We start from the raw sequence: 26,298 nt of genomic DNA on the forward strand, positions 1-26,298 counted from the left end.
TGTGCACTATTGGTGTTGGTTAATCCTAATATATTGAAATGTGCTGCCACCAAAAAAGTTACCATAACATCAAAAAAACCATAATCACCATCTATTACAACATGCAAACTAGCATGATATTTCTCAAGCTTCATCTTTGACTACCACCTTAGGCCTTTTGGTAGCTGAATCCTTCTGCTCAAAATACTCCGGGACGGTATCTTGCATTACCTTTGGGGATGAAAAATCAAAATCTGTAACAGACACGCCTTTGTGTTCCGGATGATCTTTCAGATACGCCGCAATTTCATTGCGGGTTCTTAGCTTTTTCCCTGTGGGAGTGATGTAGTAAGCATCCAACTTAGAGTAATCTTTTCTCAGCACCAAGGTTCTCCTGAAACCTTCTGGAGCCTTAGGGAGGTTAGGCTTGTCCATGACCCATGTCCGAGTTGAATCATATTCCAAATCAGCAGGGTCATCACAGGACTTGCCCCTTTTACTGCAATAAAATGGTTCATCAATGAATTTGCTTCGAATCTCCTCAAACTCTTCCTGAGTATCAATCACTCTCCATTTCATGCAATTCTTGCATTGTGCAGCATACTCATCAACTGAACCAAGGCTTGATCCTGATCTCTGTCATAAAAATTTGTCAACAGTTTAAAATCATCAATCATTTCAATTCCATGATTAACATCCATTAGTAAGTTTTAAGGGGTAAAGTATGTGTTTTGTCACCAACGTATGTGATTTTTTTCAAAAATACCCCTAACATTTAGTTCCATTCAATTTTGTTCCAAACGTTTTTTATTTGTGTCAAAATTACCCTTAGACGTCAATTACATGTAAAACATTAGGGATAAAATTGAAAACTTCTTGGGGTAATTTTGACAAAAATCGAAACGTTAGGTACAAAATTGAATGAATTGAAAACCTTAAGAACAAAATTGAATGAAATTAAATGTTATGGGTATTTTTGAAAAAAAATCACAAACGTTAGGACAAAAAATATACTTCATCCATAAGTTAAGAGTCCAGTTTCTGTTTTCCCTTCTTGTTTTCACTTCTAGTATTATTTTTTGTTTTCAAAATTATTGTAAAGTGAAAGTGAAAACATAAAATATAAACAGATTTTGATTGTTTTTAATTTTTCTTTCACAAAATCAATCAGTATTTCAGCCTTACAAATATGCACTATTTCATATCAATTTTCAATCTATGCTATCAACCTACATTTCTATGACAAAAGCTGTTTTTCTTTTGGTTAAAAAAAAATCTGGTATGAACTAACTACCCATATGAAACAGCAGCAGAACAATATATATCTATTGCTCATTCAAATTCAGCGGAATGTAATTATATCAAACAATTTGTTCCTCATTAATTTACTATCCTATTATAAGCACATTCAAAACAGCATATTCACCACCAAATGAAAAAAAAAATTCATCAGCAAAATTCAGCCAAAAAAAAAGGAAAAAAGAAAAAGGCAGATTCATACCCATATTGATCACACACACATAATCACTCACAAGAACAATTAACAACATTGATGAAAAGAAATGCAATTTTTCACTTTGAATCCATACAAACTTAAGGGAAATAAAATGAATCATAAGAGTTTGAAAATTTGGGTATCGCAGGAGAGCGAAACCTAAAACCCTAAGAAATTAGAGAATGGGTATCGGAAACTAATAAGAGAAATTGAGAGGAGAAGATTAAAAAAAAAAATTATACCTTGGTGGAAGTAGATGGGGTTTTGGAGTGAGAGTTTTCTTGAGCTCCCTTCATTCGTTCAGAGAAACAGATTCACCAAAAATTTTCTTGGCTTCTCAATACCTCTCCCCGCTAATAAGAATGAAACCATATTCTAATAATTAATATGGTTTTTTCTGTAATATTTTAAATTTTAATTTTGTAAATTATCCAAATAAAATAATTTTAAACATACATTTTGTTATGTAATGCAGCAAATTTTAACTATTTTTATATTAATCATATAAATAAGCATTCAAAAATATTAATAGAATGGAATAATTATATAAAATGTTTTAAACTTTAATATATCAAAATTAAATTCCTTGTAAATACAAATTTTTTATTTGTCTGATCAACTTAACAAGATCTTTTTTTTTTTGGACACGACTAACAAGATATTTTTAATGCGTCAATTTTTTTTGGAAGGGTCAAGTATACTGGAGGCCCATAAATCTTACCAATTGAAAAATTGTGGTGACTCCCAAAAATGCGAAAGATTTGGGAATTAGAGATCCATTTTGAACTAATTTAGCTCTTTTAGATAAGTTAGTTTGACAAATTTTATATTGTTCAGAATATATAGAAATTTTAATTTAATTTTCCTAAAATATTTAATTTAGTCTCTTCTATATTACAAAATTAAATTTTGTCCCTTCCTAAAATTTAGTCTAACTCCGCCACTGATCCAAACAAATTTTGAGTGTAACTTTTGGGAGCAAAATACAATAAGAACCAAAACCAATTTATAGTTTTCTAGCATTGGATACAACTGATTAAATAATTGCAGTTCGATTGGGAATTACTGAACTTAGATTTAAGAGAAACCTTGCAACCTCCAATTTTTGCATGAGGTGTTAGTCTGCGTTGATGAAAATCATTCTGCATTGCTTTAGGAACTAACAAAAGGCCAAAAACATTTAGAAGAAATTAAATTTTGATCTACAGCACTTGAATCTAGTTTTTTGGATTAATAAATGTAAGAGTACCAATGTGTTCTTATTTTTTACTTGCATTTGGTGGATTTGGAAGGACGAGAATAATAATGTATTCAATCTCAAATTTTCAATAAAGGCTAGTTCATTGATAAAGTGATGGTATTTATCTATGCTTTAAACAATGAAATTTGTAATATTTTTTCAAAAAAAGTACTTCATGCTGCTCACTCCATCAGTTTTACTTAAATGGGTCTTCTAAAGGTTTGGTTAAGGTAAATTGTGATGCAAATTTTTTATGATAGTAATGAGACAGAATTTTGATGTGTTATTAAAAATTTAGATGGTTTTCTGATTAAGAGGTTGCATGGAAACTCTCCTTTATGTGAGTTATTCAGATGTGAGTTATTTGCAATGTAGCAGAGATTACTATTATTGTGGGAGACTGGTCATAAAGAAGTTGTTTGCAAAATTGATTGCTTGAAAGCCTTTAATTTGATTAGTGATTAAAATATGGGTGCTCATTGTTTACTGTTTAGACAAGAATCTGGTTAGCAAAATTTAGAAGATTTTAAGTGGAGATGGAAGACTAGCATTGATCTTATTCAACGGAATGCCAACAATATTATTGACGCCATGGTGATTGGTGAGATGTGATGTTGTAAACATGAGCCCTCAAGTTTAGCTCCTCCAACTTTGGAAAGAGTTTGGAGATCTTTTTCAGCCAGACATATCTTTGATGAGATCCTTTGGTTTTTTTTTTTTTTTTTTATGAGAAATTCTCCACGCACAAACATTTTCACGTACAAGTAATTTATTTCTTCTTTTTTTTTCTTTCTCCATTCCTCCTCTTTTTCTTCTCCTTCTTCTTCTTTTTTCGTGCCTCTTCTTCTTCTTCTTCGTTTTTGAAGTGTTTCATCTTCATCGTCGTGTTTCTCCTCGTTCTTCATGACTGCACGTTTTTCATCTTCTTCCTCCTCATCTTCTGCACATTCTTCTTCTTCTTACTGCACGTTCTTCTTCTTCTTCCTCTTCCTCTTCTTCTTCTTCTTCTTCTTTTCTTTCGTTTCTTGCATTCTCTTTCTCCTTCTTCATTTACGTGCTTTTCTCTCTGTTTTCTTTCTTCGTTATTCTCAATTTCCATTGTTTTTTGACATCAAGCTCTGAAATCGTTTTTGAAGAAGAAGAAGCAGCAGAAGATGAGGAGAAGAAAGAGAAAGAATTCTGAATTATGCATAAGGTGTACTTCAACGAATTTTGGGTGTATTTCTTAAATTCTTTGGGTGTATTTTTATAATCATTTGGGTGTATTTTTATAATCGTTTGGGTGAATTTTTATAACCGTTTAGGTGTATTTCTGTAATTGTTTGGGTGTATTTCTGAAGTTCCATTATCTTCAAAACGATTTCAAAGCTTGATTTCATAAACCATGAAAATCGAAAAAAACGAAGCAAGAATACCAGTGATAAACGCAGATAAAACAACAAATGAAAAGGTAAAGAGAGAACGCACGAAAGAGATCAAATTTGGCAATAAACTCGTTTTCATGGAGGAAGAAGAAGAAGAGTAGGAGAAGAAGAAGGAGAAGAAGAAGGAAGAGGAGGAGGAGAAGGAGGAGCACGCCATGGAAATCGTATATGGGTTCAGCGTGTTTTTTGTTAAGTTTCTCCCAACTTGTATGATGACTTGTAAACCAAATAACTTGTATGTGTAGCACTCCTCTTTTTTTATTTATTTTTTACGATATTTCCCAACACAATAAGATAAAGTGGAAGTAGGCCGGCCAAACTATCCGACGAGAGCTCGTAGCTCTGTTATGTTAGTTTTAGGCTCGACTTGACTCGACTCGTTTTATTAAACAGATTATGTTTGAATTTTTTAAAAAGCCTATTAGTTAAAAAAGTCGCGTGACACGCCTAAATCCCCCACAATCAATCCACAAGGCTTCAGGCGATAGCAGTTTCTGCTTTAGCAGCTTGAATCCATCGGCGAGCAGTCCAGTGATTATCAAATATCCTTGGATTCCAAGGGGCCTTTCACAGAGCATTTTTTGCTTTATTTAATTTAATGGATCTCGAACTTGAGTGAAAGTCAATGCATTTTTTGAAAGGAGGTCTTGAAAAAAAAGGCCTTCCCTGCTATAGGTTTAAAAAACCCTACAAAGCTCGCAGGCTCAGATCGTCAAAATATTTTATTGTAAAAATAAATTATTTTTAGTTTCACTTATATTAAACACAAAACATAAAAAAAAATCAATAATCAATATTAGTTAAGATTGTAACTTTTTTGTTAAAAAAAGAAAATTTATAGATTGTAAATATGATTATAATATGTGACTAATGATTAATATATAAATGAATTTTTTTTATAAATTATGAATTTTAAATTTTAAAATACATTTAATGTCCATTTATATTTCAAGTGTATTTTTTTGAGTTTTAATTCATGAAAAAGACTTTTTAAATAGGTTCGTGGATTTGTCAGATTTTAAATAGATCAAACTCGAGTTAAAAAAAAAATCCTATGAGAAATATTAAGTATAGGCTAAAGCCATCTATTTATAACATGTGCCAAACTTGTCAAAAACAAAATTCGGCTCGATTTGGCCTATTTTTATTTCTATCAACAGATAAAGGACTAATTTGTTGTGGATCGAAATTCTATTTAAAAGTTTGCTGCTGACTATTAAATTACTGCATGTACAAAATCGATTTCGAACTCTCGACACTTATTTAAAAAGAGCTTTTTTCTCTATACTCTACTAGTCTCAATAGTGTTATCAACGCCAACTTTGCAAAAGGAATATTCCTATCTTTGTTGCCTGCTTCCATTTTGGGTTCCTAGTAACTAGACCTAGATCTTGCATTTTGTTTAAAACATGTATGCTTGAGATTATGCGGTGCACCAACCAATCATTGTAACATTAGATGTTATATAAGCCTAATATAAGTAGGGGTACTTTTAATCTCAATTCAAGTGTGTGCTCTTAATAGTCTAATTGTGTTTATTCAGAATAATCTTTTCAGCTGTTGATGGTGTGTTTGAACTTTGAAATGGAGGGGATATCAGAATAAAATAAAAAAATTAAGAGATAAGAAAAACTAACACATCATTGCAATCATGATAAAACAATTCAATTGATAAGTTTCCTAAAAAATATTTTTAAGATTGTGAGAAATATAATTGAATGGTAATTAGTAGGGCTGAAAGTGAGTTAAGTTAGCTTATGAGTCAGTTCGAGCTCGATTCGTTAATAGCTCCATAAGCTAAACTCGTGACTTGCTGAGTCAAGTTTGAGCTTGGAATTGAACTCACAAATTAAATGAGCCGAACTTGAGTTTGGATAAATTCAACTGATTAGCTCGTAAGCTGACTCGATTATATATATATATATATATATATATATATATATATATATATATATATATGTATATGTATTTATAAATATAAAATTTTAAATAATTAATAAAAAATTTACAATTTATGGATAGATAAACAATATATAGAATTGATTTTTTTAAATATTTTTAAAATATTTAAATTATAACTTGTTGATATAGAATTATAGATTATATTCTTATTATTTGACCCGGTTCGTAAGCTTTCGGTGAGGCGACCTTGAACTTAAGAAATAGGCTCGACTGTTAATGAGAGTCGTGAGCCAAGTTCAATTTTTATGAGTCGAACTTAAGTTTGGTCTAATTCGACTCACTTTCAACCCTAATAATCGGTGTATAAAGATAATATTTCTCCAAATACTATATTAAAGTTAAATTACATTATAAATGTTGGCACGTAAAGAAATACTAATGAGTTTTTAATTTTCAGGACATAATAAGAGGAATATAACGTTGAAAAATTGGCAATTTATTTTAAGGATTAATGCTGAATACAATGCACTGAGACATTATTTTTTATTTATTTATTTATTTATTTATTTTTTTGTGTATCATATCAATCTTTCTTTTTAAGCTTAGATATTCACACACGCGATTTGGATTTTTATGTTGCAGTTACCAAACCACCTTGAATTCCAGGTTAGCAACAAAACAGGAAAACATAATTTTGGTCAATGTTGAATTAATTAAAAAAACAAAAGGGATTGACTGTTATACATCATATATATGGGGTAATTTTGGCATATTTATATAGTTATATTTTTGCATAAATTTTACGTGTTGTAAATTTTTTTAATTAAGACATTTTATAATAAATTAAATGTCTAAAATTTTATAAAATTTGGAAATAATTTGATATTGTATAATATTACTTCTTTTTTGTACACGATGTTTTATTATTACCAAATAATTTGTATTCGACTCCTCTAAAATACATAAAAAAATAAAAAACATATAACAAGGAAAAAAATAGATCATTTAGTAAATCTTATATTAAATACAATAAAAATTCTTAATTAATTAAATGTACTTATCTAACTTGTCATTTTTATACTTTCCTATCTTTTGCAGGAGTCAAATCTCAATAATCTTTCCATACATTGGCATGGAAATTGGTTGTGGTAGTATCAAAGAAATTAGGGTTGGTGAATTGAATTCCCACCTAGCTAAGGTGGCTATATAAAATTATAAATGCCAAAAAAATATGATGGTTTATGTGCAATTTAGATATTTTAAAATAAAAAATTAATAAAATAATAAATAAAAAATTAATTATTATTAATTTTATAATTTTTATAAAATATATATTTTATTATTTTAATTTAAAAATAATTAATTTTTTATTTTATTACTTTATCAATTTTTTTTTACTTTAAAAGATATAAGTAGGTTTATATGTATGACTTATTCATAGAGTGGTAGCTAAAGCCTAAACCAATGACCGTTGCCCAATAGCCGCACTACACTCTACATACCCTTTTACCTTCTAAAATTGCTAAATCATTCATAATATATATAATTAATTTAAGTTAGTCTAATAATTAATTTATTAATCTATTTAAATAAATATTAAAAATTTAAATTTTATTTTTTGTATATAGTAATTTATTGATTAATGATAAATTATTAAATAGTATCATAAAAAAATATTTAATTAATTTTTAATATAATTTTTTTTTATATAAATGATTAGATAATTTTTTGTATATATATAACATGATTAATTTCCTTAACACTATTCCTACCCAAATAAGTGTACTATTGCATTTTATTATACAAAAGAAAAAAAAAGGACTATTAGTATGATTTAATTCAAATTTTATTATTTTATAGGTTCTCATAATTTTATTAAATTTTTAGTCAAATTTTTATAATTTAAAAATTAATAATTAGATTTTTATATTAGATAATATTTTTTACTTGAATTTTCGCAAATTATTTTCTGAAAAAATTAATATTGATCTAATTACAATTTTTATTTAGTACAAAAATTTAATTACAATCTTTTTGAACGATAAAAAATTAATTTAAAATTTAGTAAATTTATAAAGACTAAAAGAATAATTAAATTTTTATTTTTATTTTATGAAAATGTTTTATGTTAGTAAAAGTATTATTTTCTTATAAATTTAAATAGTTATTTAAAATAAGAGTAATGTTATACATCTAAAATTTCGTATGAATCTAATTTAATTAAATTAAATAATAAAATTAAAAATAATGTTAGTTATAATTGATTTTTATAAAAAATATCAATTTAATTGAACTTGATTAATTAACAAAAAGACTTGAATATATAGTATTATTCTTAAAATAATAAACTTGATTGAATTATAATATGAAATTATTTATGCTATTAATAAGTCAAAATCCTAGTAAGGAAAAAAAATTAATATTAGAATACCTTTTAATTTCTTTTTTGTTTTTTCACTGCTTCATGATATTTAATAGTAATTAATATTATATCATTTATTTTGACGAGAAAGTATTAGATATTCTTTTAGGGTAAAGTATATTTTTTGTCCCTGAAGTTTAGCAAAAATTTTAAAAATACTTTTAAGTTTTATTTTGTTTTAATTTTGTTCTAAAAGTTTTCGATTTGCATCAAATATACCCTTAACGGCTAAATTTTCAAAAAAATTAAGACCAATCTAACAATAATGCATGAAAACTATGCTTGATTTGCTTGTGTTGAGGGTTGCTCTTATGAAATTGTTGTTGAATTAGTCTTAAATTTTTTGAAAAATTAGCCGTTTGAGGTATATTTGATGCAAATCGAAAACTTTTAAGACAAAATTGAAACAAAATAAAACTTAGGGGTATCTTTAAACTTTTGTCAAACTTCAAGACAAAAAATATACTTTACTCTTTTTTTTTTATTACTTATTCGTTATTTACATAAATAAATTAATCATTCATTCATATAAATGCAGAGTGGACCTTTCATTTGCCACTCCAAAACCCAAAACCCAAAGAGAGTGTGTGAGTGAGTGAGTGAGTGAGTAGCAGACACACACAACACAAAAACGCAGACTGAGAAAACCAAAACTCGCCACTCTGATTCCTTCAACCACCAGAACAAGAATCACCCAGCAAGAAAGAACCCATCTTTTATTATTATTATTTGGGTATCAACGTTTTCATAGCTGTGACGGATGCAAACATTGTTTGCTGTTTCAGGGTACGATTTTGTTGTTATTTTTGGTTCCTTTTCTTGTGAATCTTCAAATTAAAGGTTTTGACCTTTTCTGTGATTTTCTCCTCAATGTGGGGGGCGTTAACTCGTCTTCATTTTGATGATTTTTTTATTTATTTAACTTTTGTTATATAAAAAAAAGTAATTCAGTGTTTTTTCTCTTTGATTCTTGAATCGGTTAATTTTATTTTGTTTTTTCTGGGAAATGTTGTGTCAGTGTTCTATTGGCATGTGGTTACACTTGTCTTTCATGCTTGCATTCTGTGTTGGCTTTGATGTAAGCATTGCTCAGAAGGTGTTTGTTTTTATGTGTGTTAGTTCTAACAAGCTCTTTTTTAATTATTTTTGTTTCTTTTCTTCTGACTTTTGAGTTATTGATGCAGGAGATTTCTCATTTTGGGTTCAATTCTTCAGTTCTTAGCAAAGGTATGATTTCTCTTTGGGTTCTTTTTTTATATGTTTACTTAACTTTATTCTTTTTTTTAATGGTCTGATGCTGATTGAAGTGGTTCTATTGTTATTGGCGTTAGTCCTCTGTGCTTGTTCTCCCAATTTTACTGTGTCCCTATTTTCTTTTTGGATTCCCTCTAACCCCACAATCAGTTCCTTCAACCTTTTTCGGTTCATAGCTTTTCAAATTTGACATGTGGCTCTCTATTTGTAGATAGAGGATTGTTAGGCAGATAAGGGTTCTGCGGGGTTTAATCTAGTTGTTAGTGAAATGGATAAAGCGGTTGATTCCAGTGGTGAGAATAAGCAGGATCAAGGGTGTAAGAACAAGCGAAAATCGGTTGATCCTTCCGTAGCTGTTACCAGTGCCCCCACATCTTTGATTGAGTTCCCTCGGTATGAATTATCGTCGGAGCTTCCACAAAACTTAAATGGTACTAATCCATCTGAGGTAGTATCAGATTGGTATAGAGTAGAATCAGAAATGCGTATGAACGAGCTTGTGGATTGGAATGATCCTATTGCAAACCAGCTTGAGGAATTACTGTTGTCTAATTTGCAAGCTGTTTTTCATGCTGCAATCAAGCAGATTGTTGAATTAGGATATGGTGAAGAGGTGGCTCACATGTCCATTTCAAGGAGAGCCTTGTACATAGAGGAAGGAGACCCTGTCTCAAATATTGTACAAGATACAGTGAATATTCTTAAGGGAAAAGATATTGCTGGTTCGGATGTCGTGTTTGAAAATTTTCAGCATTTACTGTACTACACCATGTTGGAGATGATCAGTGTACTTCGCGAAGTTAGACCGTCCTTAACAGCTGGCGAAGCAATGTGGCTTTTGTTGATGTGCGACTTGAACATCTCACTAGCCTGTTCAGCAGAAGATCGCCCGAGTGGTGTTGTTCAGAATGGGGAAAGCTCTTCTGGTTCTTCTGTTCCCCAGTCAAAGCCAGAGGTTCAAATCTCTGAATCTGACATAATTATTGAGCCAACTGTCCCAAAGGAATTGCCCCATAGTCACCAGAACAAGTCTGAAGCACCTAAGTTCGGAAGTTTCCAGAATGCCCCGAACAGTCAAAGTCTTCTTGTTTCAGAAGGGGGAAAGCTTCATAAGGGGAATGCTTCTTTGCTGGTCACTACAGAGAAATCCACAGGAACTTCAGTGGGTCCTGCTAAGGAATCTAAATCCGGGTCTAGTTCCAAGCGCCATAACAGAAAAGAAATAGTAGCACTTAGGCAGAAGTTCCTTCATATGGAGAAAGCTTACAGGGCTTGTGGAAAAGGTGGTTTTAAATCAGGGAAACTTACAAGTGTAAGTAGTTTGGTTGTTGAAAAAAGAATCAAGCAACCATCTGAAATTCCTAATCAGCAAATGAAGTGTGGTTCCTCAAATTCAACAAGCACAAAAGGAGTTCACTCAGCTGATGCAGCATGCTGTGTTTCGACCAATAGTTCCTCTACTTCAAATGGAAGAGGTAACACCGGAACATTACCTACAAAAGATGCAACATCTGCTTCTACTGTAGTCAATTCTACTACAGTGTCGGACACTACATCCAAGCCTAAGTCTGAACCTAGTTCCACTGACAATCAAAAGATTCTTGATTTCTGTGCCGGCATTCCTTATGATGAGTCTTTGGGTAAGTATGTGCCAAGAGATGAGAAGGATGAACTAACTTTGATGTTAATAGCTCGCGTGCAAGAATTGCAGTTTGGGATGCAAAGCTGGAACAACTGGACAAAACAAAAAGTTATGCAAGTTACTGAGAGGCTCGGAAAAGTGCAGAGTGAGCTTAAAGCTCTTAGGAAGGAGAAGCAAGAAGCCGACCTATATAAAAAAGATCAGAAACTTTTGGAGGAGAATGCAGTGAAGAGAATCTCTGAGATGGAGAATGCTATGGAGAATACTAGAAAGCAAATTGAGAATGCTACTTCTGCTGCAGTTGAGCTAGAGGCAGAGAACGCTTCGCTGAAGAAGGAATTGGATGATGCTAAGTTGTGGGTTCTAAAGTCGATGACAAGCCATCGACAAGCACTTGAGAGAGAGCAGATTGTTCTTAAACAGCTTCAATCATGGGAGAGCCAAAATGGTTTGCTTCGAGATGAGCTTGAGGGAGAGAAGCACAGTTTATCTAACCTACTACAAGTGCTACACAAGGAGAAAAATCTTCTAGCCAACATTGAGGTATGTGCCTTTGAGTAAGAAACACAGCATATTTACTATCTTGTCTACATTGATTTCACTGTGCTCGGTTTGTTATGAAATCTATTAGCCTGACAATCTAACTAACCTTATCACCAAACCGGAATTAATGCACAGGCTCCTTAAACTGACATGGATACTTTATGTTGACCTCCTTTTCACAATGAAACTAATCAATTTTTAATTTATGTATAGATGCTTGGAATTTATAGTTTAGTACTAGAAACATGGGTGAGGTGCTATAAGCTAATGCTACCTGAAGGTTTTTCCTTCAGTCTTCAGCTGTAATTTTCATTGTTAGGCCCTTTAAAATGTTATCTTCCATTAAATTGAGTTCAAGGGGTTCTGAATTCTTTTGGAGTGGCTCTGAATTCAAGGGGCATATTTGTTACCATGTGAAATGTAGGGTTAGTTTAAGTTTCTTGGTTTATTTGATGATTTGATCCAATCATGCTTGAAACTGAAGTAAGATTTTTTTACTTTTTAATTTATGTGTTACAATAGTGGTGAGAGGGGATTGAATCAATTCATCAGGTATGTCTTTGGTGATCCATTTTATGTCAACTCTAATTAGTTATATAAAAAAAAGGACCTACTTTACAAACAAAGGGAAGGTTGTTTCCTGGGAACCTTGTAACCTTGCAGTTCCCGGTAAATGGCCGGGAAAGAATATCCATCCCTTACGGGAATCAAACCTGTGTCTTCGACATGAAAAGACGATGTGCTAACCACCGGACAATTACCTTGTTTAAATAGCAAGATTTTTGTTATCCTTGTTCTCATTTTTCATATTTGGTACTTGATTGGCCTATAATTGTTGTAAACCTTACAGGGTAGACTGGAACAAGAGAGAGCTGTGAAAGAAAAGCTCCTTGCACAGGCAGCATCCATTAGAAAGGAAAGACAACAACTCGAAGCGCACATCAAATCTGAAGAGGATACTATTAGAAAAAGGGCAGCTAATGATATGCAGAAATATGTGGATGATATTGCAAGGCTTGAGAAAGAGTTGATTGAGTTAAAAATAAAATCCGAGTCTGAACAAATAGCAGCTCTTCGCAGGGGTGTTGATGGTAAAAATGACAAGTTCTCCAGAACCAGCAAGAATACTCCTACGGTGAAGGAGAACAAGAAATCTAATGCGTCCCAAACGATGGTTAGCAATCGAGATAAAATGTCTACCGGAAGCTTGAGGCGAGAGCAGGAGTGTGTCATGTGCCTATCAGACGAGATGTCAGTGGTTTTTCTGCCTTGCGCGCACCAGGTTGTTTGTCAAGACTGCAACGAACTCCACGAGAAGCAAGGGATGAAGGATTGCCCTTCATGTAGGACCCCAATCCAACGGAGGATTCATGCAAGATTTGCCGGACATTCGAGGGTGTAGCTTGTTTCGCCAGACATTTGAAGTTCATTTAATCATCATGGCATTCCGTGTCCCTGCTCCATTTATTAATTTAGTTCTGACTTTTGAGTTTCAAGCAGTTCATAGTTCATAGTTCATACATGATGTGTTTCCCTGTTTCCAAAAACACAGACAAAAAACAGCATAGAGAAAGAAAGAACTGCCCTAACTCCATAGAGGCAGTTAGATGTAAAGTCCCTTTTTTATGCTTTTACATTTATAAATATAATCAGTCTCCAATGAATTTCAATATGACAAAGGCTCAGATCAGTTTGTTCAAGCATTTTTACATGCCTGGCGTGTTGGATTTTCCAACTCTGCTCCAGTTTCTTTTGATTCAGATAGTCCTCCACTCTTCATATATTCTTGAAAAATGGGTTATTGATATGTTTGGTTAAGGTTAAAATTGGTTGGAAAGTACACTCGGACTCATTCATGAAAATTTTCACTTGAATCAATACAAACAACTATACTTTCCTCACAATCTTATAAAATGTTTCACATAAGAAACATGGATTGTGTTTCGGATAAAACAATAGTGGTGATGTGGGGTATGTGTTATGTGTAGCTAAAGGTGTGGATTGTGGAATCTGATTCTGAATGTGAAGAGTACAAAAATATCATGAAACATTTCTAAACTTATGTAGATAAAGACACATTCTTCTTTTCCAACTTAATTACATGTTTCAATTTGATCATCAAAGTATCAAACTGTTCTTTCATTTAGTATATAATTATTTATCCTTGCTGAAACCTTTATTAGTTTATAAATTATTTAAGTTATCAACCTCAGCAACAGTCGATATGTCCGAGTGGTTAAGGAGACAGACTTGAAATCTGTTGGGCTTCGCCCGCGCAGGTTCGAACCCTGCTGTCGACGTTTTTAATTAATTTATTTTTTAGTTAATATTTGCTCTGATATAAGACTTGTAAAATTCACTGCTATTTTTCTTCTTCATGTAATTAAATATATTCTTTTTGTTGTGACTTAATGAGTTCTTAAAAGTTAAAACTCTCTTATACCATTTGAGAATCACGATGATGAGAGAGTTAAGAGGAAAATTCAAGAATGAGATAAATGTAGTAAAATGTAAAATTGTAGTTCACATCTAACTGCCTAACAAACTAAATAATAGTATCTGTGATAGCCATTAATGGCACTCTCCTAAATCTTCAATATATATGCTCATCAATGCTGTCAACTTGGGGTGCTCAATTACCTGTCTTCCAGTAATAATGTATCATCAACACTATAAAAAATAGTGATTTTATTTATTTATTTATTTATTTTGGAACGAAGAGCCGTTTAGATCAGCCATTGTAGTAAATGAAATAATAAATGATGAGTTTTCTGGTCAGGTCACTAAAATATATAAGAATAATGCTAAGAAGATAATAATATAAAATTATGTTATGTTATTTAATTTAATATTTATAAATTTAAATGTATAATATTTATAATTATATATTTATTACATTTAATATTATTAAGTATTTATTCCAACAATAATTAATAAATTCAAACAAAAGCTAAAAAAAAGTAAATTATGATTATCTATGGTTTCCAAACTATGATCCCCAACAATTTTCAATGTATAATTAGCTTAATCAAATACTTTTGAATGTCTATTGCAAATGTTAATACATTTCAAAATAAAAGTAAGAAGTGAAGTAACTTGTTAAAGATTAAAAAAACAAAAATAGAACACTTTAAAATTTAAATTCTAAATTTTATATCTCAATCTTTAAATCTTAAATTTAGACTATTGATATAAAATATAAAAAATAAAAAAACTAATATTTATTTAATTAACAAGGGATGAAATATCCTTACCGAATGTGTACATATTCAGAAGTTAAATTAACATTTCTAATAAAAATACCGTTTTAAACACTTGCTTAGGTAGTTTTACAAGACTGATAATCATGGTCATTATTAAGAGTGAAAAAAGAAAACACTTATAGAAGAGAAGCTTCAATTGACACCTCCAATCGTTTTCATATTTATTGATATTGATTTTTGAATAGTGAGTGACCACAAATTGGGTAGAATAAATGAATGATTATTATTTTACCATGCAAAGGACCTACTAGACTCATTCACATCCTGAAATAGTGAGATTAGGTTAAAAGAAGCACTTGTAATGTCTAAAAATGTGACAATGATAAGGATAAAGAAATTTGTCAATTCAATAAAATCTTGCTTTGTGAGCTTCTAATAATACCAACTCAATGCATTTGACATAAGATAATGTTTGTTTTTAGAAATTGAGACTAAAATTAGAAGATGAAAATTTAATATTATATTTAATGATCAGTTAATTTAATTTTGGAATTCAAAATTTTAATTCTTTTAATATTTTCAAAAAGCAAGAACACAGAAAAATTAAAAAGACGAAAACTGAAATTTTAATAATATTTCTTTTAAAAAAAAATTCCTCATTTAACTTTTCAAATTTTAAATTTATCTATTAATCTCTATATCAATCTCTATCTCTCTTTCAAATTCAGTGCAAGGGCCACATTATTACTCTATATATCAACACACGTGGTGCCTTACCTAATATATGTTTGTTCTAATTAAAATCAATGATCATCATGCATTGACTTCAATATTTGTCAACATATTGGTGTCGGTTTTCACTTTCTATGGTACCATCTTCACTCTTGTGCAATTTAGGGATTAGAATCACTCAAATTGTGAAGAGGCCATATATATACATCATGAATAGGCCATTCTTTGTGTCTTTATCTTTCCAAAAATCTTATTCTTGTGCTTCTTTCCCTATAGAAAGTGACACTACATGATGAGTAGTGCTACATTATAGTGGAAAATTATGTATATTCCTATGCCAAAGTGCCTCTTGTGTTGTGTAGGGTACATTTTGAAATAGATGTCCCTAATCCCTCTATCTTTTATTCATTAGCTTTATGCATGTATTAGTCAAGTGTATAGTGTAGTTTTGCTTCAAAATGGATTTGAATATTCAAATTTTCTTTTAGAAGATGTCACTTCCAAAACCATATTATGGCTCTCTTAAAATTTGTGGACATAGATAATGAAATTTCATTTGCAAAAATGTATTATATATTGTTACGGTCCAGTCCAGCTGACACCCTGTCTAATCCAACCCAGTGTATACGACTACCCGACCCGAGCGGCTGATTTGATGGGTGTTGCGCGTCCAGACCACGACCCGGACCCTATCCTCCTGCAGCCAGCTACCTGACAGCTGGAAAATGAAGCTTTCAAGAAAGGCACCAATCCAGTAGGACCCGCCCTACTGACAGAGTATATATGGGGAGGGCCCTACCCCTCCCCCACGGTACGTCACTATCCCATTACTCTCATAATCATATGTGCCATCTCTAACTTGGGCGTCAGAGTGTCATTGCAGGTGGCGCCCCTCTCACACCGCAGCAGCTCAAGAGGTCGTGAAGTCTCTGCCCTCATTCTCTAGACCCAGACCAAGGCTGGTTCTTACCATTGCAACTTTAGAGCTCCACCGACTCGTCTGGAACCCGAAGAACCGAACATATATATAATTTAACGGAACAAATCAACATAAGATGATTCTTATTTTATTTTCACTACTACAAAATTTATAAGTTTATTGTAATAGAATTTAATTTTAATATACTAATATGTAAATAATTTTACACGTATGTTTAATTATAATGTTATATGAACAAAAATAACAATTTTTTATATTAATCGTACGGAATCATTTAAAAAAATAAATATAATTAAATAATTGTATAAAATAATTTACACTGTCAATATATCAAAATTGAACTCATCGTAATAGTATTTTGAAACAATACAAATAAACTCCTCCGTGGATAATACTAGACATTTAAAATGTAAAATTTATAGGATTGAACATTAACAAACATAAAATAACGTCTAAAATCATATTGAATTCCAAAATGTTGGACTTCAAATGATCACTAGTCTTGTCATATCCCTAATATGAACCATGCTTATTCAGTTAAAAAATAGGTATCATATATTCTTGTCTAAAATTCAAGAATAGTTTAAGATGCTAAAAAGAATAGGTATCCATATAAGGGTTAGTATGAAGAATTATTTACCACAAGAGGCTTATCTTCTTCTAGCAGATGTTATATCCCATGTTTTATATCTTCATGAATAATTTTCAAATCTGAAAAATCTAAGTCATAGGAGTATATATATTAGGGGGAAAAACATTGAACATAAGAACAGTGTGGCACAGAAAGGTGAACTGGCCTCTACAAAGGTGTTTGGATCCATTCCAAATAAACTTCCAAGGTTGAGATGATGAGGTCCCCACGCCAACTCAGATTGAATGGGATTTTCAATTATCACTGAACAGAAGTTTTCACATATCAATAGGAAGAGTGTTTTTTTAAGTATTTATAAAAAAAAAGTTTATTCCAATATTATTTAATATAAATACTCAAATTAGTCTATAAACAATTTTAGAATAGACATTTTGCTCTTTAATAATTTTTTATTTGTCTTCCAGAAATATTTTCGTCAAACAAATTGATCTCTATGCCATTTTAAAGAGAATTAATTATCTTACAAAAATATTTTTTAAGAATCTAATTATCTTATAATAAAATTTGTTAAAAATTTATGGATAAAGTATATTTTTTGTTTTACAATTTTCTTAAGTTATATTTAATTTTGTCTCTAACGCTTTCAATTTAAGTCTAAATTATCTCTTGACGTTAATTTCATATAAAACGTTAGGGACAAAATTAAAAATTTTTAAGAGTAATTTTAACACAAATAAAAAATATTAAGGATGAAATTGAATTAATCGAAACACTAGGGATAGATTAAAATTGAATGAAATTAAACATTAGGAGAATTTTTGAAAAAAATCGTAAATGTTAAAAATAAAATGTATACTTTATCCAAAATTTATTTATTTAATATATAGATTAAAATTTTAATTAAAAATAACGGAAAAACTAATTAATTTGACGTGAGTAATTCTTGAGAAGTAATAAAAAAAATTATTAAAGACTAAATATCTTATCTAATATTCATGAGATCAATTTGTAACTAAAATAAGATACTGCCAAAAAAAATCCATACTAAAAAACTGTCACAATTCTTCAAATCCAATTAGTTAAATATTTAATTAGTAGTAATCAAAATACAAAATGATAAATGCCAAAAAAAGCACAGAGCAACATTCAATCTGAGCAATATCTGACACAAAATCATATTTAAAACAAAACACCTTAAATTTTTTTTTTTTCTCTATAATGGTCAACACTCATATTGAACTCCTTAATTGGCTTTAGGATATTAGTAAAATTGTAATAACTAATAAGGGTAGATTCATGGGAGATAGGAACGGCGGTTTTCTTGTGAAATGTAGTTCCAAATAAGAATAACCTCACTTGCATGCCCATGAGGACCAAGAGTTGTTGGCTCATTAATTATTATAACTACTATTATTATATGGATTTATCTATTTTATATTTTAAGAACACATATTAAAATTATAAACTAAAAAAATAGATTAAAAATATAAAAAATTTAAGTTTTGAATATAATTTATTTTATATTTATTAAATAAAAAAATTTAAAATTTTTCATTAATAATAAACTTATCATGTATCTTTAAAATACATATTAACTAAACTCTTCTTTTCCTTTGCTCTTTTCCATTTTATCCATTGACTTGTTACTTGTTAGTTTATCATAGTCAAACTAGGAAAAATAAAAATGATATTACCTGCTTTAAGAGCAAAGTTGGTGGTATACAAATAACTAAAAGTGGCTTCATTGTGTCCATTGTATTTGTACAATCCTCCAGTTTGTTCAATTGGATTTTCAATGCAAATTATATATTTAAATTATATTAGTAGTAAGCTTTGCATGTGTAAGCAACATCTAAACCAAGCTAATCCTCTATATTTTTATTTTGTAGTGGTTGGAGAAAATGACATTGGCAATAGACATTTTTTCCATCTCATCTTTTGCTCTTTTCTCACCCCTCTTTTGTTTTGAGCTAAAGAGTTGGTATTTCCTAACAGCTATTTTTCTATTTCAGTAGATTTCCTTTGGAGAATAGAAATTGAAAGAAAAGAGAAGTCTTTCGAAAATAAAATAAAAGATGCTAAATGGCACCAATTCAATTCCAAGAATGTCCTTCCCCCTTTATAACTCCTTTGGTTATAGAAACTGCTCATGTAATTTTGGATTATGGGATGCAATCCTAGTAATATTAAGTGATTATTTTTAAGTTCTAAATTTCAATATGACAAATAAAATTGTAATGCATAGCAACACCTTTGATTTCTCTTTAAGAAAAAGCAAACGGCCGCGAAGAAGAGCCCGACGGTGTCGTTCGTTTTCGGTCTAGAGGAGAATAACACTGATGAGAATTTTTTTTTGACGAACCAACGACGGTGAAGAAGATTCAGTAGCAATGATGGAATTGGTTGGAGACTAAACGACTGTAATGACAACAGAAAATTTGAAAGAAAAGTTAGTGCTTTAATAAATTAAGGTATAATAAATGGTTAAAATTTTTAAATTATTGAACGAGATTTATTTGTTGGGTAATTTGGGTGGAGTATTTTTTTTTTAAATTTCATTGGGCCAAATTTTCAGTCCATTATTTATATTGTTCAGATTTTTCGTTGTCTATTTAAAGAGCTAAAATTTTAAATGTCCAAATATAATGCTGATTCTCACGCTCAAATCCTCTGCTCTAATAATTAAAGTAGAAAAATTCGAAATTTTAATTAGAATTAAAAAATAAATTAAGTATGTAACACGTGAAATTATAATAAGATTTAAATCGTAAAATTAAGATTTAAATCGTAAAATCAATTATAATTTTATAAAATGGATTGTCTCATTTAAAATCATAATATCAAAAAATTTTAAGAGTTAAATCTAACTTCGAAGTACCATTCTAATAATAGATTAATTTGGATGAGTTGCCAAAATGCAATGTCCTTTTCAAAAGGTTTCCTTTAAAAAAAAATGAAACTTTCATCTATAAAACTATTTCCAAATTCCAACTGAAAAAATTAACTAATAAAGTGTAAGCTCACTTCTTCTTCTCCTTCTTCTTCTTCTCACTTCCAATCACAAAAACCCATGGAATGAAAAACAAAAACAAAAGGCAGAACTGAAAAACACAAAACAGCTTCAACAACTTCTCACTACAAACACCACACAAAAGGAACATTCTCTTATGATCCCAACACCACCCACTTTTCCACCATGCTCAAGCTCCTCAACACCAAGCTCCGCCGCTTCTTCCTCCTCCGGTGGTGGCCACTACGCCGCCGTAGTTCAAGGTGCAAAGTAGTTATCACAAAGAAGCCCAAAAACGACAACCCAAAACCCCAAACCGACCCAAGCTCGAATCTTTCCACCATTTCCGATCAAAACGCCCAAATGGGTACTCAAAAACACGAAAAACCAATTCGCATCGCAACCTTCAACGCCGCACTGTTTTCCATGGCGCCAGCGGTTCCACCTCAGAGAACAGAGAAAGCTCAGAACTTTGACGACCAAAACGGCGTCGCTTCGAAACAACGAAGACCCTTTGACCAAAATTCGAGGCCAAAGTCAACGAACGAGAAACCGAGGAGCATTCTGAAGCGTTCTCATTCTCACTCTCCCCTTCATCATCACATACCCTGTTCTGAAAACAGAGCACTCTGCATCAGCAACAAGCATCAACAACAACCACAACACCACTTTTCGAAATCGAAGCTAAGAGTTTCCATTAATTTACCGGATAACGAGATCTCCATGCTGAGAAATCGCCAACCGAGCTTCTCGGAGCACGAGAAGGTGGTGGTGAGCTCTCACAAATTATTGCATGTGTCCAAGAGAATTTACAAATTTACAATCACTCCTGCTAACTTTTTTAATGCAAAATTTTGTCGTTAAAGATTGACATAAGTTGTTATAAACATAAAAAATACTATGTATAACTATAATTATATATAATTTTTTAATTTATATTTTAATATATTTTATATTAATAGTTAATTTCAATAACTAATTGTAGTATATAACGGTTGTATGAATATTTCCAGAACATACATTAAACTGTGTTCTTAAGGCTGTGCTTGGATTTCTTAAGAGAAAAGAATGTGAGACACTTTTTCTGTCCCGATACAAAGCTTCATGGAATTCTTAAAAGTCCGGATAAAAAAATCTGTCTATCTTTATCTCTTCGTTTTTGTTTCTATTTAAAAATCCAAACACAAACATGGACACCTAAAATATTGGTACATTAATAAATTATTAAATTTTGTGAAAATTGTGGCATTTATGTAACATATTTAGTGTTATGCAATTGAATGGTTGTATTGCCATTTGTGCAAGATAGATTGCGGCGCGAAACGGGTGGCAGAGGAAGACGGTGGTGGAGGTGCTGAAAGAGGTAGGTGCAGATATATTGGGTTTGCAAGAAGTGAAGGCAGAAGAAGAGAATGGGATGAAGCCACTTTCAGATTTGGCGAAGGCATTGGGAATGGATCACTTTGTGTTTGCAGAGAGTTGGGCACCTCAGTTTGGAAATGCTGTCTTATCCAAATGGCCCATTAAACGTTGGACTTCCATCAACCTCTTTGATCACTCTGATTTTAGGTTTGTTTTCCTTTTTAGACTTTTTATTTTGCTTTGGTAAATTTAGAGAAAACGACAAATAGATACTGACCTTTTAACTCGAACATAAATAACTTTTTGAATAATTGAAAATATAAAAACGCTCCTAACTTTTCAAAATACTATACAGTTAAGACTTATTTGTCTTCGTATATTTTGGACGGAAAAACTTAGATATCTCGCATTTTAAAGGGTGAGAGATGTTTTTGTATTTTTAATTAGTCAGGATTTATTTGTTTTTGAGTTAAAAAGTATAGGATCTATTTATCTTTTCTTTAAGTTTAATTTTGGACATTATTTCTTATCAAGTTTAGTACATCAAGTAAATAATAATTAATAAATATTACAATCATGTTATACATGTATACTGAAAATCAATTATCAGTATAAAATATATGTTAAATTACAAAATACATATTAAAATAATTACGTTAATCGTTCATTAAAATAATATATGTTAAAAAAATATATGTTAATTATATTCTAGTAATTACAAAATACATTTGCTAAAATATATGTTAAAAATATATGTTAAAATATATGTTAAATTACAAAATACATATTAAAAATAACTAAAATAATACGTGATAATTGATTTTTTGTGTAAGCTTAGTATTTTTATAAATATTAATACTCCTGTATTTTTACTTCTTAATGCTTGTCGCTTTAGCAAAATGTTTGGTAGTTTTATAGAAATCAAAATTTTAGGTTAATTAATATACTTTTATATGTTATTATTTAACAAAAAATATGTTTTCTTTGCTATGATCTTTAAAATTGTGTCAACAATATAATTGAAAGCTTAATGATGACTTTTTTTTCCATTTTGTGTATAACAATATAGTAGTTTAAAATTGTGTCAACAATAAAATTGTATGTTACCGCATTAGAAAAAATATTTTGACTTAACCGTTCGATATATTAAAAAGTTCTACAAATACAAATATATAATTAAATGATGGTGTAAAACTTACAAAAATTTTGAAATTTTGTATTTTTACCTCATATATTATAATTCTGGAAATATAAATCTTACTAGTTAATACTTTTTTATTATTTTATACTGCATCTGGCAATTTTGTGAAGGAATGTATTGATGCATTATTTATCAATCAAAATAATATTTTCCTTTTTTTTCTTTTTCTTTTTCTTCTCTCTAGAGAACCTTCAGCATTTTCTTTTCAGAAAACTTCAGATTCTAGCAAATGCCAACAATGCTGGGTTGTAAGCTGCATAAAAATTAATTTAAAGTATGGTATCTAGGAATTTTATATGGATGAATTTTAGGTACAATTTGTCATTATCTTTGAGGATATGCTGCCATTTGAAGATACAACTGGACTTAGAATTTGTCTGGTTTCAAAGGATAGTCAGAAACTCAGAATAGAATAGAATATTATTCCTATTATTGCCAAGTTCCATCATAACAAAATTCAAGAAATTTTTGTCTTACTTTCATCTAATCTTGCTCATTACTAGTATCTATTAAACAATGAAAAAATGGATGGGATAAGAAAATAGAAAATATGACCTAAATCCTTGTACTCTTTGTGGACACCCCACTCTATTTCCTTTTAATTTTAGTGTGGTCCTCATCTTAATGCTTAAACTCTTGTACTTTTTAACCTTTGCATTGGTTGACACCTAATTTTTTGGCGTATAAATGATGTCTCGAACGGTAATTTCGTGGCGGCAGGAATGTTTTGAAGGCTACTATTGATGTACCTCAAGTAGGTGAACTCAATTTTTATTGTACTCACCTTGATCATCTTGATGAGAATTGGAGGATGAAGCAGATAAATGCAATAATTCAATCTAATGATGAGCCTCACATCTTAGCAGGAGGCCTTAATTCATTGGATGAATCAGATTACTCCCAAGAAAGATGGACAGATATTGTTAAGGTATATGTATCCAAAACTTTGATTTATTTTTTAACTTTTTGCTTTCTCGCGTTAAGGTAGGGTTTGGTTAGTAGACTAAGATAGAGCCGATGGATACGTTGAGGACAAAAAACATAGTTGCTTAGAAAATATGGAGACGAATTTTAAGATAATTTATGTACTTCTAAAATAGAGAAACGCGAAATGTTGAGGAAAATTTTTAAGCAAATTTCTAAAAACATGTAAAATTACTATCAACTATTAGGTCTTAGTGTCTTTCTTGAGGTTTTCTCTTGGGTTAGATTATTGTTAAGTGAGATATTACTCCTGTTTCACCACCTGAACCGTAAATCCTAAATCCTATTTTAAAAAATTGGTTTATTTTGTATACAGTACTATGAAGAGATGGGAAAGCCAACACCAAAAGTTGAAGTGATGAAATATCTCAAAAGTAAACAATACACAGATGCTAAGGACTTCGCCGGAGAATGCGAATCTGTCGTCGTGATTGCCAAAGGCCAAAGTAAACACACAAAATTTCTTCCTTTTTAAGATTTAAGATTCCTTGAAATTTCAAATTTGAACCCCTTACGCTTCTAAACTTTACAAAATTCAACTTGTGTTCTCATTCCATGCAGGTGTTCAAGGGACATGCAAGTATGGAACTCGAGTCGATTACATATTATCGTCGTCGAATTGTTCGTATAAGTTCGTCCCCGGGTCCTATTTAGTCCTCTCCTCAAAAGGGACTTCAGATCATCACATAGTGAGAGCTGATGTGATGAAGGTAAATAGCAATAATGAAGGAAATAATGTGACAAGAAAAACTAAACAAGAAAGAAAACAGAAAGTTATAAGAATAACACATGAGACTCCCTCTAAAGGTATATGGAAAACACACCATGGAGAGATATATTAATTTGCTTTATTCTATTTCCTTTTTATGTATAGTTCGAATTAGTGTTATGAATTTTTGAATTTTTGGAAATGGGGTTAGTTTTGGTTTTGTTGGTGCTTCCTAGTCCTATGTTTCTGTATATGGTGTTCTTCAAATAGATTTTGGATAATAATAAGTGTGAGATGTGATCTATGGCTTTTGTTTTTACCCCTCCAAATTTTTAGAACTTTTCATTAATCATTTCAAAAAGTAGTCTTTAGAGTGAATTCTTTGACAATGTTCACATATTAGAATAACAAAGTCACATATTACTAAAAAAGTCATATATATTATATATATTGTTTTATATATTTTTCTTAACAAAATAATTATTTATATGAGAATAATCTAATTTTTTTACTGCAGAATAATTAAACTTTGTTATAACAATATAATTATTTTTTTTATAAATATCTTCTACAATATATCACAAATCAATAAACAAATCTATGCAAAATCTCCTGTCACAAATAAATTGAGGCCACCATTTATGTTAAAAAAGATATATTTCATCTGAATTAACTACAATAGTAATTCTATTTCTTATCCAAGGATTATTGATATCTAACTAACTATGCATTAATAATATTAGTGAATATGATACACATTTTGCCATATGAAACTATTGGTATACACTTCTTTTTGTCTACAACTTAGATTCATCTTACTAATAAATAGATTTTTCATTAAAAAATAAAAAAAGTAAACATCCATCAAAGAGAAAGAAATAAACATGTATGACTAAAATGAAAAATAGACTTTACTTTCTAGAAAAATAGATATGAAAGGCTGTTAAACATAAGCAACACTAAAATATTTTTATGTAAGTTATACAAACTTATTTCTCACAACAATTAAAAATTTCTTTTAAAAAATTGTATTGTGCCCGCTTTAAATTTTATATCATTTTGGTCAATGATATTGTTTCAAAATAAATAATTCCTACTCTTGTCGATATTCTTTTTTATGAAAAAAATATTTGAAAAAAAGAAAATTGAACCTCTTTCTTCCCCAATATTAGATACCATTATTAGTGCCAATATGCTTGGTCCTATAGGGTTTCGGCCCTACTTTATAGGACAAAAAGAACAAAAAGTCCTATATTTAATAAGGCCAAATTTTCAAAAAATCTTGCGGGACCAAAAATTTTCATGGGCCAAACATCATAGGACTATCCCATGGATAATCCTCTTTTTTTGGTTGCTTTTTTAATCTCTATTTTAACCATCTCTATCATATTTAAACAATCAAAATTCCATTGACCAAGTCCACAAAATAAACTCTATTTACAAAGTTAAAAAATAAAACAATATTCCAAATCAAATTTTCTAAACATTCAAACTTTTACTAAACTGATTTATTCTTCAAAAACTAAAACGAAATTCCAAATCAAATTTTTCAAACAATCAAATTTTTACTAAATCGGTTTATTCTAATTTCCTATTATATTGACAAAGATGGCTTAAAATATCAGGTACAAGATGCTACCCTAAACTGAACTATATCACCCACG

At 30.3% G+C, this 26,298-nt stretch overlaps 3 protein-coding genes and 1 non-coding gene across 6 annotated transcripts; 3 read left to right on the plus strand and 1 right to left on the minus strand.

Moving 5' to 3' along the window:
- Positions 1-13: 13 nt before the first annotated feature.
- On the minus strand, positions 14-1,835 carry LOC107626092 (methyl-CpG-binding domain-containing protein 4). Its single transcript, XM_016328872.3, has 2 exons — positions 1,717-1,835; positions 14-615 (listed from the first exon to the last, which is right to left on the minus strand). Exons 1-2 carry the CDS (start codon positions 1,768-1,770, stop codon positions 124-126), a joined length of 546 nt encoding a protein of 181 aa, XP_016184358.1. The 5' UTR covers positions 1,771-1,835; the 3' UTR covers positions 14-123.
- Positions 1,836-8,998: 7,163 nt separating this feature from the next.
- Positions 8,999-13,571, plus strand: LOC107626094 (putative E3 ubiquitin-protein ligase RF4). Of its 2 annotated transcripts, XM_016328873.3 has the most exons (4): positions 8,999-9,248; positions 9,647-9,689; positions 9,928-11,901; positions 12,752-13,571. In XM_016328873.3, the coding sequence occupies exons 3-4, from the start codon at positions 9,985-9,987 to the stop codon at positions 13,301-13,303; spliced, it is 2,469 nt and encodes an 822-aa protein (XP_016184359.3). In that variant the 5' UTR covers positions 8,999-9,248; positions 9,647-9,689; positions 9,928-9,984; the 3' UTR covers positions 13,304-13,571. The 2 variants fall into 2 exon arrangements, with proteins under 2 accessions (XP_016184359.3, XP_088360167.1); XM_088504041.1 differs by lacking the exons at positions 8,999-9,248; positions 9,647-9,689 and having other exon boundaries at positions 9,835-11,901.
- A 548-nt stretch (positions 13,572-14,119) lies between these two features.
- Positions 14,120-14,201, plus strand: TRNAS-UGA (transfer RNA serine (anticodon UGA)). Its single transcript has one exon. It is a non-coding gene; the product is annotated as a tRNA-Ser (tRNA).
- A 6,086-nt stretch (positions 14,202-20,287) lies between these two features.
- LOC107626095 (uncharacterized) lies at positions 20,288-24,932 on the plus strand. 2 transcript variants are annotated; one of them, XM_016328875.3, is made up of 5 exons: positions 20,288-21,143; positions 21,688-21,947; positions 23,662-23,869; positions 24,242-24,371; positions 24,487-24,932. In XM_016328875.3, exons 1-5 carry the CDS (start codon positions 20,565-20,567, stop codon positions 24,765-24,767), a joined length of 1,458 nt encoding a protein of 485 aa, XP_016184361.1. In that variant the 5' UTR covers positions 20,288-20,564; the 3' UTR covers positions 24,768-24,932. The 2 variants fall into 2 exon arrangements, with proteins under 2 accessions (XP_016184361.1, XP_016184360.1); XM_016328874.3 differs by having other exon boundaries at positions 20,430-21,149.
- Positions 24,933-26,298: the final 1,366 nt, after the last annotated feature.

The sequence above is a fragment of the Arachis ipaensis genome, chromosome B2, assembly GCF_059453495.1.
Source record: "Arachis ipaensis isolate K30076 ecotype BB chromosome B2, ASM5945349v1, whole genome shotgun sequence".
NCBI classification, from domain to species: Eukaryota; Viridiplantae; Streptophyta; class Magnoliopsida; order Fabales; family Fabaceae; genus Arachis; species Arachis ipaensis.